This window comes from Protopterus annectens, chromosome 5.part1 (genome assembly GCF_019279795.1).
Source record: "Protopterus annectens isolate FY-2018-M chromosome 5.part1, PAN1.0, whole genome shotgun sequence".
Classification (NCBI taxonomy): Eukaryota; Metazoa; Chordata; order Ceratodontiformes; family Protopteridae; genus Protopterus; species Protopterus annectens.
Window position 1 is genome coordinate 369,260,909 of NC_056736.1, and position 21,740 is coordinate 369,282,648.

The 21,740-nt window shown below is 37.3% G+C and overlaps 1 protein-coding gene across 1 annotated transcript in view; it reads left to right on the forward strand.

Annotated features, from left to right (window-relative positions):
• The window catches only part of LOC122803429 (sodium-dependent proline transporter-like), a 906,432-nt gene that overhangs the window by 705,249 nt on the left and 179,443 nt on the right, over window positions 1-21,740 (forward strand). The window contains exon 11 of the mRNA XM_044073039.1: window positions 16,605-16,739. Coding sequence (XP_043928974.1) covers window positions 16,605-16,739 — 135 coding nt within the window. The remainder of the gene's footprint in view (window positions 1-16,604; window positions 16,740-21,740) is intronic.

The following is a 21,740-nucleotide window of genomic DNA, read 5'->3' on the forward strand; positions in this document are numbered from 1 at the left end:
TTAGCATTCTGATTAACAGATCAATCCAAAATCCTATGCCCCATGTCTTTGGAAAAAAGGCTGTCATTCTTCCTCTACATAAAGGGGGCCCCTCAACTGATATCTCTAACTTCCGACCTATTGCTAAACTTTCCCCATCTCTAAAATCCCTGAAGAATATGTCCAAAAACAATTTTTAGGTTATCTCCTAAAAAACAAAATCCTCTCCCCAACATAAAATGGGTTCTGCTCAGGTCACAGTACATCCACTGCACTAATTTCCTTCTTAGACACAGTTAACAAACCTAGGGACTCAGGACACTTTGTGTCCACCCTTCTCTTAGATCTATCAAAAGCATTTGATACCATATCTCACTCTATCATCCTCTCTCAGCTCGCAAGTATAGGGCTCTCTCCCCAGCCACTTAATTAGTTCAAAAGCTATTGCTCCAACAGAGAGCACACTGTTAAATGGCAAAATTCCATTTCCCCCTACCTTTACAACCCTATAGGTCTCCCCAAGGCTTAATTTTATGCCCTCTTCTATTTAATATTTTTATTGACAATCTTCACCTATCTGTCCTGCATGGCTCTCTAGTCCAGTATGCAGATGACTCCACCATAGTCTACTCTGGACCCAATATAAAAACACTTCAGCAAAATACTCAGGCAGCTTTTACCACTGTGGAGACATGGCTTTACAATAATCACCCTTCTTTAAATCCCCCAAAAAAACAAACTTATAATTTTCACACCCAAGAAACAATCCCCTATAAACAAAGCTAACATCAACATATTCTCCCTCACTTCTATAAAAATTGAACTAGTAACCCACACTAAATTGTTAGGAGTAATAATCAATAAAATCCTCAAATTTGATTTACATATTCAAAGCAGTATTAGTAACACCCACAAAAAGTTAGGGTTGCTCTATAGACACAATAGGTTCCTCTCCCTCCGTACTAAACAAGTGCTAGCACTATCATAACTATTACCCTGTCTTACCTATGGTAAACCTTTACTAACCAATTTACAGTCCTCCCTGCAATCAAAATTAGAAACATGCTAAATATGCTACAAACAGTCATCATTCTATTCACCACTGTATTGCCCTAAAAAAAACGACAGTGGCTCAAACTCCCTCACTACCTCTTACTCTTCCAGCTTACAACTGCTCATAAACTTATTTTCAAACCACAAGACTGCCCTGTGTTTAACTCTCTACTCACCCTTTATAACCCCATTAGGTCCTTGCGATCTGAACAACAGCAGCTTCTACACATTCATAAACCTAAAGTACCAGCAGGACAGTTATTATACTAGTGGAATATCGCCAAAAATGGAATACTCTACCTACATACATCTGATTACAACATATCCCCTGCAACTTTAAAACTGCTCTCCAAAATCATCTCCTCTCTAACTGGATTTGTAACTGCTCAATCCCTTCCTCTGCAAAATTGCACCTGCAAAATATTTCAATTCCTTGCTGAATCCCATTGAACAATAACTACTTAATTTCTCCTCTGACCTCATCGTTACCTACTAATCCTCTTCCCTCTATCCAGATTGCATTCTACCTCTACATTTTTATATACATTACTACTTCCTCATTATAATCAATTCTTGAACTGTATGCTTATTCTGGAGTTCACAGTCTGTAAATTGCATAACCATGAGGCCTGGCTGGCATTTGTTAAATTATCTGATGGCCTGTACTATGATTCTGATTGACATTGTTTAGTATAATATTACTTTTATCTACTTTATTTAATTTTTAATTCAATTTATATTTTATTCTATATTATTTCCTCTTATTGTATAATTCTCATTCTCTTTATTATTTCTAAAATGTTTTTCTCTGTCATTTTAAACCTGGAGCTTTTCTCCCCGGGCCTCAACCAAAAATGGGCTTTCACTGGCCCAGTGGACTTTCCCGCTAACCAAATGCCAGTAAATAAAACAAATAAGTGCAACTTGGACAATTGGATGGGAAGTAGAAAATTCTTCCCTAGTTTGGCACCTATGACTCTGCTTATAAATGTTTCCTTGCCCAAGCCCCTCCTTACACTTATCAGGAGTACCAGAACTTGTCAGAGATTTAGGATGCATTGCTAGGATTAAAAAGACCTTTGTGGTTGTTGGCCTAGTGCACAGCTATGAAGCTATAAACTATGAAAAAAATGGCAATTTGTGATCTTTCCATTTTTGATTGCTTTTGCTAGTCTTTTCATCATTTCAAAGCAAGAAAGGTGTGTGTGTGTGTGTGTGTGTGAGACAGATGTGTGTGAGACAGATGTGTGTGCGTGGCAGATGTGTGTGCGTGACAGATGTGTGTGTGTGTGTGCGTGTGTGTGCGTGACAGATGTGTGTGTGCATGCGTGCGTGTGTGTGTGTGTGTGTGTGTGTGTGCATGTATATGTGTGCGTGTGCATGTGTGTGTGTGTGTGTGACAGATTGTGTGCGTGTGTGCATGTGTGTGTGTGTTCATTTGTGTATGTGTCTGCATGTATATATGTATGTATGCGTGTATATATCAAGAGAGAGAGAAATTGGTGGGTATAGTATTAAATATCTAAACATTTAAATATCAACAACCTAAATATTGACAAATATAAGTTCAGGATATTGACAGTTAAAAATATCTAAACAAGATATCAACAAAACCTAACCAAATCCCAAACCAATGTTTTCCAGGGGGTAAGCCCCCTTGCACACCCCCCACACCCTCTGCAAAGTGTATTATCAACTCTGAGATCACACAGCTGTGGGGAAAGGGCATATACCCTTCTCTGGTATATTTCAGTTCATAGGTTCATGGGTTCATACTAGGCTATCTGCCCTGGGGCAATTATAAGCCTAGCCCGATTCTGTATGGCTTATGCCACCCCTTGATTTGAGTATACTGTGCCCTTTTTAAGGTTTAGTTTACTGTGCCTCTGTCTAATAGTGACACAGGAGTAATCCCTAGGACAAACCTATGATCCCCCATCCACCTATCGAGATTCTTCTTGAAGAGACTCAGTGAGGTGCTCTGCCTCACATGAACTGGAATTCTATTCCAGAGCGAAGGGAGCCTCTGGGTTATAAACCTGTCCCTCCAGCAAGTTCTACATATTTCTGTGCTGAGGTTCAAGTCCCTCGAGCGTGTGGCTCTAAGGGATTTAGATTTACTGAGGTGGAGCATGTCCATTAATTCTGGATTTGACATAGCTTTGTATGTCAGGCATAGATCGCCTCGAAGTAGGCGTTATGCAACTGAGTAGAGCTGGAGTTTTTTTAACCGAGCAGCATATGGTATCAGTTTGAGACCCTTGATCCTCTTGGTGAGATACTTTTGGGGTCTTTCTAATTGCTGCAGGTGTCGGGTAAGGTACATCCCAAAAGGGGCATTGTATTCTATGATGGGCCTGATGAGGGATGAATAAAGGGGCACAATTACCTCTCTTGATCTAGATGTGAAACCCTTCGTGATGAGGTGGGCTATGTAGAAGGTCTTTCTAACCACTTTGGCAATGTGGTTTTCAAAGGAGAGATTGCTATCAACTTGGGTCCCCAGGTTCCTAATAACTTTCTCTGTACTTAATGGATTTCCGCCTATGTGGTAATTTGTGGGCACATTGTTTTTGCCAAAGGGTATGACTATACATTTTTTGGCATTTAGCTTTAAACCATGGCACTGGCACCAGTTATCTGTCTCTGTGAGACCTTTTTGGAGGATGTTTGTGTCAGCTGGAGAGTCGATTATGGCACCCAGTTTGCAGTCGTCTGCGAACTTGGTGAGCCATAGTCCTCCCACGTTTGCCTGTACCTCGGAAAAGTATATACCGAACAAGAGTGGTCCCAGGACAGAACCCTGTGGGATGCCACTTGTGACCGGTTTCGAGTCTGACATGGCTCCAGCAACTCTCACTCTGTGGGTTCTGTCTTTGAGCCAGTTTGTGAATTATCTTGTGACATAGGGGTTTATGTTTAAGCTGGATAGCTTATCTATGATGTCCAAGTGGGGTATTGTGTCAAATGCCTTTGCAAGGTCCAGATAGGCTGTGTGGACTACCTTCCCTTCATCTATGGCTTTGGTGACTGTTTCAAAGAAGTCAACCAGGTTCAAAAGGCAGGATCTGCCCTTGACAAAGCCGAACTGGGTAGGATCTAGTGTCTGTAGGTCCCCAATGTCTTTGTTTATGAGCTCCATGATGATCCTCTCCATAGCCTTGCAAACTAAGCTAGTCAGGCTTATGGGGCGATAGTTTCCAGGGTCCGTAGAGGCTCCACCTTTGTGGAGTGGGACCACTGTTGCTGTACGCCATTCTGTGGGCACATATCCTGTAGTGAGGCTGAGATTGTATAGCTGTTTTATTTGAGGGATTAGTTCCTCTTGGAGTTCATGTAAGATGCAACCTGGGACGCCATCTGGTCCCATGGATGCAGTGGTTTTTGCTTTGGAGAGGGCAGCCTTCACCTGAGCATCAGAGATGTTTGGGAGGCAGCCCTCTGCCGGGATAGATACTTGCTCTTTTGGGGGGGTGGGTGTGGAGAAGTTTGCACTGAACCTGTCTGCCAGGATACTGGCGATGTCTGTGGGTTCAGTGTATTTTTTGTCGTTTAGAATCAACTCAGAACAAGTCTGGGAGTTGCATCCCAGGTTCCTAACATAACTGAAAAAAGCCTTATGATTGTCTTTGGTGTCCTGTGCAATTTTTCTCTCGAAGCTGGCATTGGAGGATTTTATGAGGGATCGTAATTTTTTGCTAGTACTGATCAGAGATGCCTTCCCTATTAGGGATTTTGCTCTATCATGTAGTAACTTCCTCCTTCTGTTGTACAGTTTATTTATGGCAGGGGTCTACCAGACTGGACGCCTGCCTTTTGGATGATTGGGTCTTGGTTTTGTTTGGGATAGCATGATCAATGCATTCCTGGAGATGTCCGTAGAATGCGTTTATATAGGATTCTGCAGTTTGGGCCGTAGTTTCCACTGGCCCTGGGGCCTTGAAGGATTCCACTTCGGTTTTGAGAAGTGAGAAGTTCACTTTTGAGAAGTTTTTCACTGTGGTTTTCTGGGCTGGGGGTGGGGTCGGGATGTGGACATCCAGTGAAATTAATTTATGGTCTGATCTTACCAATGAGGGATATACTTCTGGTGTGGAGCATAGAGTCCCCATGTTGGTAATGATCAGGTCTAGTATGTTGTCCCCTCTTGTGGGAGTGGTGACTAGTTGTTCCATAGCATTTGAGTTTATAATTTCCAGGAACCTCTGGGCTAAGGTGCTGGGGCTTGAGTAGTGCTCCCAGTCAATGTTTGGGTAGTTGAAGTCGCCCAATATAATGGTGTTGGAGAGATCTTCATGTTCTCCAATGTTTTCAGGAAAGCCGAGTGGGATTCCTGACTTTGAGCGGGTGGTCTGTAGGATGCTATAAACTGAAAAGCAGTCTTGCCCACTGTTAGTTGCACATGGATGGTCTCCGATACTTCGTGCAATGCCACTAACCTGGAGGTGTGGATATCCTTGATAAATATGGAAACTCCCCTTCCTTTTGTGGTTCGGTCCGGGTTTTGGGGCCGAAAAGCATGATATGAGGTATAGCCTGGTAGTGCTGGGGTGCTCTCTGGAGCCTTGAACCAGGTTTCTGTCACTGCACAGATATCAATGTTCTCCATACTGAGGAGAGCTTTGAGTGCGTGCATCTTGAGGTTAAGACTTCTGGCGTTAAGCAGCATTACCCTTAGTTTCTTGTTCCTTGTGCTGTCTATGGGGGTGGGTTTGACTTTTGAGCCTTGCCTAAAAAAGGCACTATGAGGGTGGCAAGAGCCTTTGCCAATATCTGAAAGCCCAGTGGTGACAGGTGCAAGTCGTCCCTAGTGAAGCAACGTGGCTTGTCGAGCATGTCATCCCAGGCTGACAGACACTGGATCCCCTTTGAATGACACCAAAATTTTAGCCAATTGTTAAAATCGATCATTTTGTCTTTGTACTGTGGCATCATTCTAGGTGAGGGTAAGATGCTGCTCAAGGTCAGGGTCATACCAGCATCATTCTAGTTGAGGGTAAGATGCTGCTCAAGGTCAGGGTCATTGGGCTACATGATCAGAGAGCTCCTCTATGTCTCTTTTCATGTAGTCCAGGGAGGTACATCTCAGATCATTCACACCAGCATGTACAATGACTGAGTCATATTTGTATTTGCTTCGGATCCTAGCACCCGACAGGCAGCTCACCGTGACCTTCTCTTTATTCAGCCTGGTGAGCGGGATGTCAGTGTGTCTGACAATAGAGTCACCTATTACAAGAGTATCAGGTGTGTTATTTAGACTTAAGGGCTGTGGCTGCTTGGCACACTGACTTTGTGGGCTATGTGTTGTGCGTGTTTTGTTTTGAGGTAGCGTTTGCTTGGATGTCTGCTTTGGAGGTCTCTGTTGCTTAGGTAGATTTTTATTTAGAGCCTCCAAGTATGGTTTTGTGTATTTATGTGTTTGGTTTGCTGATGTGGTGGGACTATGTGATACTGGAATTGTGTTGTGTGAGGTTACTTTCTCCTCCTGACTGGTTACACCAGTTTTGAGATGAGAGAGCTCAGCCTCCAGTGTGGCTAAATAGTTGCATCTCTCACATATATTTGAACCTGTTTGGAGGAGGAGAGGGTTGTCCGTGTACATGAGACAGTTGTAACATTGCCTGAAAATTCCCAGATTCACCAGCTGGACTGGAGAGGAAACCATTGACTGACCTTTGGACATGCTAGAGTAATATAGGGAAACTGAATTTAAGACGGACCAATAGAGGACAGGGTAATCGTAGAGAGTATAAGAGTAAGTAGTGCTTATGGTTTAATAGTGCCAACTTGTAGGATTACTTAACTGGACCAGTGAAGGGCCTTAGAATGAGAATATGATGTTTAAATTGAGAGATAGAGCGGTTCTAAAGGAAAAAGTGAAGAGCAGACTTTGTGGAGCCAGGAATAGTTTCAACCCAATTAGGCGGCGCTGCCCGCTGTTGCGCTATGCACAAAAACGCGCAAATATACACATGTACCGTGTTTTGTAGATATTTTGTGTTTAGATATTTTTAGCAGTCAATATTTTGTACTTTACATATTTTTCTTGTCAATATTTAAGTGTTTAAATATTTAGAACTACACACACATATGTGTGTGTGTGTGTGTGTGTGTGTATACCTATATATATATATATATATATATATATATATATATATAATGAACTACTTTGTTTAAGTAAAACAAATATATTTACAGTTCGTTTCATCCAACTGGCTTTTCATTTAATTTCAAATCACTGAAAAAAAATCATTGAAAACACAACATATTTCATCTGAAACACGTATGGTTGAATCACAATTCATAGAAAACTGTAAAAGGCAGCGTGGTTTAGCATCAAGGAATGTAGGAACTGCAGGGTAAATTAGTCTAAAGCAGTATTCATAACTTGCCAATGCCCATCCTTATGTTGTACCCACATCTCTAAGAGTCTGTGCCGGTGTACTATCAGTGATTCAATGTGTGCAGTGTTTTCTCTTTTCTCTGTGGTTGTCATCCATGGAGTTAATATATTTAGGTAAGGGGGGGCAAAGCCCCTTACATTTGGGATGCAGGAAAAAAATAACAACAACAATAACAATAAAAACATTTGAAGGGGTATTTGATGTATATGAGATTTTCTATGAAATGTGATTCAGTGAAATGTGTTTTAGATTAAATTTATTTTCAAGGAATTTTTTTAAGTGATTTGTGATTAGATGAAAGAGCAATTATACAAAATGCTAGACTTGTGTGTGAGTGTCTATATTAAAAAGGCGAATGCTTACTTACCCGAACGCCTAAACATCGACCCATCTTCATCGAACCATGAAAACATCGATCGTCCAGACGAGCGAAAGCGGAAACATCAAATCGTCATGGTTGGCCTTCTGCTGTATAGCTCCATAAGGTAAGTGTGCGATAGTTACGGACCTTAGGGTTAAGGTGCGGGTTAAGTTAAGTGCATATATGGTGGTATATGTAAGATTTAGTGTAGGGTTAGAAGTAGGGTTTAATTTAGGGTTAAAAGTAAGGTTTTGGTTAGTGTATGTATGTGGTTTATTTAGTTTGTTTGTGTAGGTAGTATGTAGCTGGTGGTGGGTTGGGACAAGTATGATAGTTCGACTTTTTAAATTTCATGGTTTAGGGCGTTCGGTATTTATGCGGTTCGATGACAGGTTGACGTTTAGGTATTCGATGAAGTAAGTGTTCGACTTTATAATATAGACCCTATATATATATATATATATATATATATATATATATATATATATAAAGAGAGACAGATTGTGTGTGTTGCTGTTTGTTTATTTAGTTATATGTTCGTGTGTTTGCGTGTGCCTTGTCAGAATTAGATACTCAGTGGTGAAAGAATTGGCTCTTGGTGATTTGGTGGCATTGACTAATGTCACTAAAAATGGGCATGGGTATTTACTGGTAATAAGAGGGTTGAGGATCCAGCCTACTCCAACGACACATACTAATGGTGGGAGGGGTCTGTGTGCCTATCTAAGCCAGTGTGTGCCTGCCATAAAGCCCAACAACTCTGGGTCAGTAAGCTACTGCCCACTCAGTGTCCAGTTGTCCAGCTTGGGTTGCCTGGGATAGTTCTGTTGAGTGAAGCTAGGAAGTAAAACCAGTCATTATCAAAGGATAGCTACCCTGAATATAGGTTCTCTGACAGGATAGAGCTTGTCAGTGGATCATATCATGGTTAGAAGTAGATCTGACATTTTGTCTATCCAGGAGACATGATGGAGGGGCAGTGTAGCAAAGCCACCTGGCTTGGGGTCCAGAGTCTACTACTTAGGGTGAGGATAGACTAGAAATGTTATGGGAAGTAATGTGGGAAGTTTCTTCTGAATTAGTGACTCATGACTAGTGTAAAAATAGGGCAGTATTCATAATCTCAACCTATGCCCTAAAACAGGGTTGTGATCGTGAGGAAAAAATTGCATTCAGCTAGCAGTTGCAGGACCTACTCTTTAAAGTAAGACAACATGAGTTGGTATTGATAATGGGAGGCATGAATGCTCACATCAGATGGATCGGGTCCTGGTCCTGCCTGGGTCCACATAGGTGGGGCAACAGGAATAATGAAGGAAAGGCCATTCTAGACTTCTGCTTGGCAAATGGTTTGATGGTAGCCAACAAATGGTTAAGCAAGAGGTACAGTCACAAGATCCCATGCAAGAGTGGCCAGCATGCAACTCAGATAAACATCCTCCTAGTAAGGAAGCAGATTGCAAAGTCATTCCCAGTGAAACATTCAGCACAAAACATAAACCACTGGTGGCCACAATCAGCTGCAAACAGTGGTGACAGGAGGCTCTAAGGTCAACAAGGACTAGACTTTATACCTGGAAGTTGATGGTAACAAAAGCACAAATAACACAGAAAATACTCAAGATCCCAGCACCTTAGGAAGAAGAATGGCAAAACATCATGTGTGAAGACTGTAGAACAGATACGCAGCTGAACCAGGTATGGAAATACGGTACATAAAGGACAGTTAGTTGTCAAATGCATAAATCCAGGAAGGTATTAAAAGAAAGTAGTAGTGCAGGAAAAGCTGGGAGACAGAAAAGACAGATCAACCTAGGAAGGAATTCTGGGAGGCTAGGGAGGCTACGAAAGAGACTAAGAGATCAGCCACAAAAGCAAGAAAGAAGTCATCAGAGGCACTCTGCCAGTTTATAGAAAACAGTAGCATAGCTAGTGCAGGGCAAGAGAGGCAACAGCCCCATGTGCAAAGTGTTAGGGGGGGCACAATCAGCTGATTCTGATCACCCTTTAATGTAATACTAGCTTTTAAAATTTAGTATATTACATTTGCAGCCAAACCTGAGTGCTGTAGCACTCCATGTGTGGTCTAAACTGTAGCAACTACTTACTACACTGTAGCAAACAGTTTCTTACAGTTCAAAAGTAAAAAAAATATATATTTTTTAACTAAAACCTGAACACTGTAGCCCTCAGTGCAGCAGGGTATAAACTGCAGCAATTGCTTGCTACATATATAGCAAGCAGTTTGCTATAGTTTAGAAAGAAATATATTTTTTGAGCTAAAACATGAGTGCTGTAGCGCTCTGTGCAGGCAGGTATAAGCTGTGGTAACTGTTTGCTACTTTTGTAGTAAACTATTTACTACAGTCTTTTTTTTAATAATATATGTTAAAGGAAATTGGGGGCAGGGTACAGAAACAGGACCTGAATGGCTGGGGCAGGGGGGGGGCATGTCATGCATCTGGCTACATGGGTGGTATGCCAATAGGAGGAATGTCCATTTTTTTTCTTTTTTTGCTAAGAGGAAGATGCAGAGATCTTCATGTGAAGAGCTAAGGGGTGGGGCACTGGTTCAAAGCCCTGACCCAAGGTGCTAATTGAACCAGTTATGCTTCTGATAAAAAGTGATGGCATTAAAGAAACTCTATGAAGTTTCAAGGCAAAAGAAACTCTATGAAGGTGCAAGGCAAAGACAGATAGATAAAGAAGATAGCCATCACACACCCTTCAAAAGGGATGTCCCCAACAACTTGCTCACTAGTCAATACAACATCAAAGAGAAAAGGAAGAAATGCTTCTGGTAAATGAAGAACTCCCCACAAAAAATGTACTGCCCAAGATGAAAAAGGCTAGCTGAATATGTTCAAATACAAAAAAAAAAACTACTAAAGCTGAGAGCAGCAAGACTGTGAAAAAACAGTACTAAAAATTGCATTAATATATATGTTGGCTAGTCTGTGAAGTGAAGACTCTATCAATCAATTATTTATAAATTAAAAAAGATTTATTTCACACATTTGTACAATGTTTAGTGCAATTTCAAGTTTAGCCACATGATGGTGCCCTTCCTCTCTCTCTTTTTAATATGTTTTACAATGATTAGTTTATGCTAGTATGCATTTATTTATATACTAACTTATTTACTGAAAGTGTTTATATATAAATTATTTATATATATATATATATATATATATATATATATATATATATATATATATATATATTGTATTGGAACAAACTCACTTTAAACTGTATGTTTTAAATATGTTTTAAATGTTTTTAATCCATAAAATCCAGTATAAATATATATATATATATATATATATATATATATATATATATATATATATATATATAAATAATTTATATATAAACACTTTCAGTAAATAAGCTTCCTTTGTGGTTAAGGTTGGTTAATTTATTTAAGGTTGCTTTAACAGGTATAGGACAATTATTTAATTGGTTAATTACATTCTTATATAAGGGGTTTGTTTCAATTATTGTAGTACTTGATGATGAAGTTACATTGTTTGTTTTTTTGGTTTTATTCGTGTGCTAATAAATTTGGAGTTCGTGCCTACACTGATTCCAGGTGCTTCATTTTTTTTTTGTATTTGTAAAGTTATCTGTAAGGCGCCTTTTCCTCATTTGTGGAGTGAGTAGCTGAATATGTTCCCAAATGCAATATCTAGGCCTACCAAGGATCTTCGATCAGTAAATCAGACTTTTAAAGTATCAAAAAATCAAATAAAAACAACTTATATGGTTAAATATTTATCATAAAAGATCATTGTATTTTGATTCATAGAACCATAAAGGTCACCTGTTTAGTTGACATCATATTTACATTATATGGTGGATCGTGGGCATACAGGATCGAAGGTGCTCAATATAGTAGTTTTTCCCGTAGCACCCATACAATGTATGATGGCTATTTTTAGCACATTGTGAACCAAGATACGATGGTTATATCTGCAGAAATAGCTATTTATATGCCAAATAATGTACATATGCTATGTATACATATACGTACATATGTATTCTTGAATGCTGCATTGAATCAAGCTATCATTACAAGAATAGCGCACATATATGCATAATAACTAAACGAGTTGCATTGGTGTAAAATAGGAATATATAAATAGGAATATATTGAATTGATTCATACAAATGAACACCAATAAAAATCTATCCAATAGCATTGATAATATTAAGGATGATAGCTACTGGATAACTTAGATAGGTGTTATCTTGATTGGTCAAACAATGAATTATTATATAATAATAGGTGCACCAGTAGTGCAGTAGAAATTTTAATATTTTACTTTGATGTTCATATATTGGAACGCCCAGTTTTAGATTTGTTAAATGTATACTGGCTGATGTGTTTTATACACACACATACATATTCTTTACACATATGTATATGTTTTCAGTATCGACATACTATTCAGACTAAATAACAAGAGTTTTATTGGCGTAGATTAGAAACACAGAATGTTTTATGGCAATAGGGTGCACCAATGACAATGTTCAATTCGAGTATCCAACCAAATAGCGTTGCTATGGTAGCTATTGGTCAGCTCATTTAGGTACCATTTTGGATGGTTGGAGAATTGAACATTGGATGTTGATTGATAGAATAATTAATGTAATAGTTATTTTAACATTTTATTGCATTTTTAGGATTGTTTTGGTGCGAACTTTACTAAACGTCTATTGGATGATATTTTGTATATAAGCAAATTCATTGTAGTTTATTAGATCTGATGAAGGATGTTATACCCAAAAGCACTCATCTATCTTTATGTTTATTGTGTACATTTTGTTTATGGACTATTAAACTGTATTTTGTGCCCTCAACGTGGTGGATACATGGATTTCTCTTATATATATATATATATATATATATCTATATATATATCTATATATATATATATATATATATATATATATATATATATATATATATATATATATACATACACAAACACACACATACACACAGGTCTACTTTCTTTGATCGAAATACCATTATTTTGAACAAAGAAAGTGTGACCTTACTTCGCAAAAGTGCACTTCAACAAAAGTGCACTTTTGTGAATTCCGGTTCAGCAAACCGACAATTAAAATAAAAAATAACAGTTTAAACTCCTTTTTGCAGGGGACCAAGTCCCCCTGCACCCCCACATCCCTCCTACATTAAATATACTAACTCCAAGATCGCACTACAGTGGAGAAACAGGTATATTCCCTTATCCCCACTGTAATGCTCTGTTTTATTTAGATTTCCGGTTCGCTGAACCAGAATTAGCAAAAGTACAGTTTCGTTGAAGTGCACTTTCTCAAAAGTAAGGTCACACTTTCTTTGTTCAAAATAATGGTATATTGATCAAAGAAAGTAGACCCATATACACATATATACACATGTATGTATGTATGTGTATATATATATATATATATATATATATATATATATATATATATATATATATATATATATATATATATATGTGTGTGTGTGTGTGTGTGTGTGTGTGTGTGTGTATATATATATATATATATATATATATATTTATATATATATATATATACACAATGCAAACAAAAACTTCTTTGACTATGCAAATAAGAAAAAGCAGAGCAGAACAGGTTTTGAATGCTTTTGTTCTTTAATAGTGACAAGAACTTCTTCAGAAAAACATTTTTTTGAAATGAGTATGCAGCTGATAGCAGTACGCTAAATACCCTTGTTAGTGCAAAGTAAGTAGTCAATAAAATGTGAAAAAAAAATTTGAAGAATAAATGCCGCCTTAACTCATGAAACTCCAGTAAAGTATCTACATCTCTACAAAATAAATCTTCCTGTTCTAAAACTAGGAATACAAATTTCTGGAACCCTGTGCATACTTGACTTTGTTTACCTAAAACATTATTTTCTGTTTATTACGTTTGGCTGCACTGTGTTCTTTGATACGGCTTGACAGTTTCCTTGATGTCTTTCCTACATAAAAAACTGTGGCAGGTAACACAAACCCCTGCATAAACCATGTTGACGCTATGACAGTTATAAAACCAATGGAAAACTACTGTATAGTTACAATGCTGCAAAACATAGTTTGCGCCATTGTAGATGAAATTGCAAACCATGCATGAGCCACAGGCCAACATGCCTGGAAGTTTATCAGTGTCATTAAAATGTTCAGTCATAAATGGTGCATTTGAATATTCAAATAAAGTTCGCAGTGACTTAGTTCTCTTGTGTGAGAAAGTCAGTGCATTTCCTAATACTGAGGTTAATTCCCTGCTATTATGTATAATGCCCTACTTTTTCAAAATAATGTCTCTAATTGGTTTCTGGTCTAAATAAATACGAAGTAGAAAAGTGAGGGTCTGAACTACAGTACTCTCATGATAGGTCTGCAAGGGGGTGCGGTTCAAAGCAGAACTTTGACTTGAAGACCAGAAGGCTCAGTCCATACCAGTACATTGATTGGGTGCTTGCTGAAACCCAAACTCGAGTATTGGTCAGACGTTAGAGTTGCATGATTCATTCACTTATATAAAGATACTCTTTAAGAATGGCAGTGGATAATTTCTATTCACAAAAAGACTGCAGAGAACTCAGCTTTCCTGAATAAAAATGTCATTCCTATGGGAGTATCTAATGAATTGCCCATTTACAATATTTTTCTTCATAAAAACAGATGCTGGCTTCTAAAATCTGAGGAATTGTTACAGTAAGTCTTTTTTTCTGAAAATGTTAGATTCCCCAGAAAGAGTATCAATGTTGAAAGTCAAGACTTTCAGGTGTACCCTACTACACAAAAAATATGTCATCTATGTATCGCTTGTACAATCTTGTTTGTTGAAATCCTGGTAGATGAACAAGGGTGTTGACTTCCCAAACACTTAAAACCAGAGTAGCATAAGCTAGGGCCATTCTTGACCCCATCACTACCCCTTCAATTTGTTGGTAAACTACTCCATTTAAATGAAAAAAAGTTTCTTTGCAGCACACAAAAGATCAGGGAACAAATTGTTTCAATTTTACTATGTGAGAAAGTGGAATAACTGTGTAAGAATGTTTTCACATATTCAAGACCTTCAGTGTGCAGGATATTAGTGTAAAGTGATTCAGTGTCCAATGGTAACAAGCATTTTATCTTCATGTGTCGGTTGGTTAGAAACAGTTCATGTAAAAAAAAAAAAAAAAAAAAAAGAGTCCTTCAAATAGAAATTTATTGACTAACTTGTTAATCTGATAGTCCAATATATATATATTTATATATATATTTATATGTGTGTGTGTATAAATATATATATATATATATGGGGGTCTACTTCGACCCATCGAAATTTCAGTTTGCCAAAACTGAAAACCGATCCCAGTTAAGCAAAAGTGCATTTAAACGAAAATGCACTTTCGTGAAAATCATAACATCGAAAAAACACACACACACACACACACACACATATACACACACACACACACACAAAAAAATATTCAACTAAAGTAAGCCTCCCTGCACCCCCCATGTTGAGAGCTGCACCTCCCACACCCCCGCTACTTATATATACTAACTCTGAGATCGCACTACAGTGGGGAAAAGAGAATATTCTGTTATCATCACTGTACTGTGATCTAGCAAAAATATTCAGTGTAATATTTTACGCAAAAGTGCGTTTTCATTTAAATGCACTTTCGCTTAACTGGGATCGGTTCTTTCAGTTTCGGCAAATTGAAAATTCAATGGGTCGAAGTGTACACCCATATATATATATGTGTGTGTGTATATATATATATATATATATATATATATATATATATATATATATATGGGTCTGGCACATTTCACTGAAAGTCAGATTAGTGTGCCCTTTTCACTGAAAGCTCAATTCACTGAAAACTCAATTTACTGAAACATATTTCATTGAAAGTTATATATGGCCTTTTCCCCACTGTAGTGCGACCCTGGAGTTAGTGTATGGGGGGCATAGTCCCCCACATATTTTAAATATTTTGAACTATATACATGGATACTTGCAATTCCAATATATTACTCTTTTCTGAACATAATATATACTTAAAATATGTGGGGGGCGGTTCCCCCCACACCCCCCTTACTATATATATATATATTTTATATATATATATATATATATATATATATATATATATATATATATATATATATATACACACTAACTCCAGGGTCGCACTACAGTGAGGAAAAGGCTATATATAACTTTCAGTGAAATGTGTTTTAGTGAATTGAGTTTTCAGTGAATTATGCTTTCAGTGATTTGTGTTCAGTCATTTGAGATTCAGTGAAATGTCCTAGACCTCTCTCTCTCTCTCTATATATATATATATATATATATATATATATATATATATATATATAGATACACATACTTACATACATACATACATATACACATATGTATAGGAAAGGTAAATATTGGATCTACAATTAACAACATAAATTACAATCAGTGTGTTTGTTGGTCGAGAGAAATATCAAAATGTGTACACTAGATGGCATCTTAAGACTGGTTCAAAGAATGTTGTGTCAGTGATACAGGCTCTTAAACTATGAGGCAGAACCCTAAAATTTATGGAGATAACTTACAGTACATCTCTAGACATTGAACTCCTAAGAATTCCTTAGTTTACGAAACATTCAACATACAAAAGTAAAGATTCTGAAATTTATGATTGTACTTTTGCATTAAAATACAGTGATTAGTTTTTATTTATTTATTTAGCTATTGACATGTTTGGTGTCATTATTTCCTAGTTTGGGAATATGGAGAGCATCACCACTGCTGTTCTTGACGAGTTTCCATCTTTGCGGGATATGAAGAAAAGAGTCATATTCCTAGCTATACTCTGTTTTGTCTTTTATTTAATGGGCCTTCTCCTGGTAACACAGGTAAGACAACTTCATCCAAGAAAATACTATGATTTTGTATACTTTAATTTTTGTGTAATGTAATACAATATTCGTCTGCCAGCGTATTGCCTGTTTGAGATGCATATATAAATATATATAGATATAGATATTTATAGATATCTCTAAATATATATGTGTGTGTGTGTGTGTGTGTGTGTGTGTGTGTGTGTGTGTGTGTGTGTGTATATATATATATATATATATATATATATATAGGGTCGATATTATTTCTTTGACAGTTTAGGTTGTCGAATGCTCAATGATCAATATCTAAGCATCGAAGTTTCAAAATCGCTAACGGCCATAAATGCAAAGAATTCACTTGGCCATTATTGGGGATTTGCCCTTTCCCCAATGTAGAGCAATCTCAGAGTTGGCATATTTAGTTGGGATGGGTTGGGGTTGAAAAGTAAATTTTATTTCTGGATGGCCTAGCAATTTCTTTCCCAAAGAAAGAATTTGCGTATATGGCTGTTCACGATTTTGAAACTTCAACGCTTAGGTGTCGATCATTAAGCATTCAACAACCTAAGCTGTCGAAGAAATAATATAGACCCTATAATATATATATATATATATATATATATATATATATATATATATATATATATATATTTATGTTCCCAACTCATCAGTACTCCGGAGATGTAGAATTTATCACACTTGATTTGTGTTTTATTTTTCATGTTTAGTATGTGTGGGTGTGTTGGTGAAAGTTTTTTGTTAGCGTGATAAGGGTCTTTCTAGGCTTTATCCAAGCCATGAAAACAAACAGGCATGTTTTTAGTGACTGAATTGTCCTAGTATCCTGTCATTATTTTAGGTATATCCATCTAATCATTTAATATTTGATGGTGTGTTGGTGCTAGCAGACTTTCTGTTAGTCTACTAAGGACCTTTATAGGCTTCATCCAAGCTGAGAATGCAACAAGTTGCATTTCTTGTTTGTACTGCCGTCTAACAGTATCCTGTCGTAATTTCAGTTGTGTCTAGCTCATCATTATTTCCAAGCTGGGTTACTGCATTTATTACACTTGTTTTCTATTTTATTGTTTATTTTTTTGAGTATGAGGATCTGTTGGTGCTAGCAGGCTTTCTGTTAGCCTACTATGGGACGTCCCAGGATTTATCCAAGCTTACTAATTGGACTGTGAAAATAAACTGCTTGCCCTAAGGAGAGAAATTTCTGAATTACCTCAATCTAGTAAAAGTGTTTTTTTCCTCTCAAATAATATTATTCAAACTGATTGGACCTTATTGTGCCCCTTCAGGTCTAAAATATCCCATCATTCTACAAGCAATATGATTTGCTGTTCTACTCATCCATCCATCCATTCTCAACCCCTTTTCCTATTTTACACATAGGGTTTGGGTGTCACTTCACCAGTGACAATCATCTTGAGCCAAGGTTTACTCCCCGGGGTATCTAGCCCTGCCATGGTAGTTCATTCGTACCACTCACTCACACACACACACACTCACCTATGCCGAATTTAGAGTGTCCAGTACACCTACTGCATGTCTTTGGAATGTGATAGGAAACCAGAGCACCTGGAGGAAACCCACATGACCAGAGGGAGGACATGCAGACTCCGCACAGAAGGCACCCCAGCTGAAAATCGAACCAGAGAACTTCTTGCTGTGAGGCAACAATGCTAATCGCTGCACCACCACGTTCTACTCAAATTGCTCCATAAATCACTGATACGAGCACCTGCTCTTCTCTTACTTAATCTGGAGGAGGCATCCTTTTTGTACTTCAAAGTTTTTGTGCAAAATACATAATAAAAATCCTCAGATCACAGGGTATGAAAAAATGAACACACATATAAAAATAACACCTGAAAATTAAACAGAATTCTCAACCATAATCAGATCAATTTCAGCTAAGAGTGTCATTTTATTTGTTAGTGTTATTTTTACAAGGGATTTGTGGTACTGCTAGTCCTATTAAATTTATTGATCCAGCTACAGATGATGTAAATACCAGCCAAGATATGCCATGGGATTCATTGATGCCTTTACTAAGTGTACACCATTCTGAGTGAACAGACAACATAAGCCTAACTCGCACCTTCTTCCTTCTAATTTTAGTTTTCCTACTAATTATCTTGCAGCCATAAATATTGAGGAGGATTTATAAAGATTACCACAAATTTTAGACTACGTGTACACTTAGAATGTAATCTTTCTGAGTGACTAGAAAGCATAAAAATTGTGGTAGTGATGTTCTTGAATACAGATCGTGCACACTTAGTGTAGGCCTTAATGAAGCTGGCTCATGATATTTGAAAGTCTAGATGTGAATAATATGTTTATAAAACAGGAAAGGGGTTCAAAAAGGTAAAACAGTGCAGTGATAGCAAATTCAGGAGTATGGAAAACCAAAAAGAAGGGCACTGGGAGGTAATTTTTCCATTCATAATTTCAGTCCAGTCTTGTCTCAGGTTACTGGTCTGGTTACTGACCCTGTCTCCCAAAGGGGAGTACTTTTCCTTGGAAACTCTGTGCTTATGAAATTGATTGGACCTGTTTCTTCTACTGACAAGTCAAGAATTACAGTCGCTATACAGAGCTTAAAACTGACTGAGATCCCTAAATGTTAGTGACAGTATTAAAAGAATTGCTGGTCATTTGACTCCTTGGTTATACATGCAGGGATAAATGATCTCTTCAGGACTCATTTGTTTTATTTACGCAAATTAGTTTCTGCAATATTTGAGATCTGTTGTAAATGTAGTGCAACTGTTTGGTTTAGTTAAATTCTACTGCTCACTTCCAAACTATGAGGTTATACATTTTCTAAGGCTCTTTTTTCACTAAATGGTTGCGTGATTTCTGTGTAAGGCATAATGTGATGTTATTCCTGAGCTGGAACACTTTTTTACAGCACCCTGAATGGTTTCCCCCTGTTGGACTCCTCTGAATTATCCTGGTGATAAACATTTCACAAAACATCATTTATCTCTTGTTTAGACCTTTAGCTGTTTTTACTGGCTCTTTCATTTTAAAACTTAGAGCAAATAGCCAGTTTTATTCAGCTCCATGAGTCACCAAGAACATGTGATGGTTAAACCTGGAGAAAGTGGGGTGACTACAGCATTTCTGGGAAGATGAACACTATTGATTAGATCTAGTGGTTTTTTGGTTACAAACCTACTTAGAAGCATTTAGGCTAGACAATACCAATACAAAACTGAAAGGAGTTAATAACTTTAAAGGTTTATTATGCAAATGCTACAAGTTCAAATAAGAAAGCAGATGAGCTCCAAGTTCTTTCTAATTTGTAAGATTTCAAAATTCTGGTTATTACAGAAGTCTGGCATTGCATTGTTATCCCCAGATTTCAAAAATGTGACTGCCTAGGAGCTATTACCTCAAGAATTGGGGTTACTTCTCATGCATGACACAGTCTTGGCCAAATTAGAAGTATTTCACAACAACAGTAAGATCATTATGGAATCTCAGATAAGCAGTCAGTCTACAAAATTAACTGCTTGTAGTAAGAGTCCAAGACAAGATTATGTTTAGGGTTTAAAGCTTTACACAATGAAGAGTTAAGAATTTTGCTGGGCTTGGAGTTATCCCACTCAGAAAGACTGTTGCAAGATAGTAATGCTTGTTATCACCTTGGTTCTTATATAACTACAATACGTTTTGAATTTGTCTCAGCATATTGCTTGGTTGTGGAATAAACTCTCACTTCTTATACATTATTGCAGCACTTGCACCCACTCAGGAGAAAATTTGCAGATTTCTAGATGCTGGTCTTTGATGAGCTGATCATATATCTGAACATAATTACATATTTGGAAACACACAGTGACTGCAAGTACCGAAGGTGAAAGTGTTGAGTGTAAAATGTGTCAGTTTTAAGTACATTGTGTTACACTATTGCAATGTGTGTCACAAAGCCTGACTCTGAGGCCATATCAAAGATTGCCCAAAAACCTGTAACACACCAAATAAGACTTATAAGCAATTTCGTCTAAACTAATTTCTGATACTTCAGTGCTTTATCGTAAAGCACTTTTCAGTGCAGATGAAAAGTCTTAATTAGAAAATTTTAAACAAAAGTTAGAAAATGTAAAAGTTCTTACACCGAGATTCATCAAAAGGGAGAAATTACCCTTTTCCCAAGATGCAGAGGAAAGGAGGCAAGACCTCCACATGAGACATAGTTCAAGGCTTTTCCCCATGTGAAAAATTTGAATTGTTTTATGTTTTCCAACAGTAGCAACAATCTGAAGGCCATGTATTTTCACAGGGAGATGCTAAATGCTACCAGTTTCTAGCAATGGTTGTTGAGCCTGGGAACTGGAGTCAGTTGACAAAAAGTGACGTCATGCTGCAAGTATCCCAGCAGTAATATTTGATATTAAGTTAGGTCTATACACACTGAGCAGAGTGGATAAGAGTTCTTCACCGCAGCTGTTAGCTGAGATATATAAGTATCCTATTTTTTTTTCAATTATTTATACAGATTATTATTTTTAACAATTAATATATAGCACTTTTATTGTCTGCTTTTTAGTCTTCGAGTGTATTTTATTGCTATTAACTAATCTGCACAAGTAACTGATTTGTCTGCAGTTAAAAGCATTCTGTATCTTTACAAATCTTTATTTGTTTGTGGCTTTCTCTAGTGCTACTGTCTGTAGGCTATGGTTTCTAGTTGAAGCCTCTCTTTAACTTGGCTAGATTGTGTTAATAGTCTGCTGAGTGGGGGCTGGTTCTTTTGTGTTCTTGTAAAAAAAAAAAAGTTGTTCTTCTAGTATTTAAGCCCTAATTTTGATAGGGTTTCTGTCTATACACACTGAGCAGAGTGGATAAGAGTTGTTGACCGCAGCTGTTAGCTGAGATATACAAGTATCCTGTTTTTTTCGATTATTTATACAGATTATTGTTTTTAACAATTAATATACAGCACTTTTATTGTCTGCTTTTTAGTCTTCAAGTGTATTTTATTGCTATTAACTA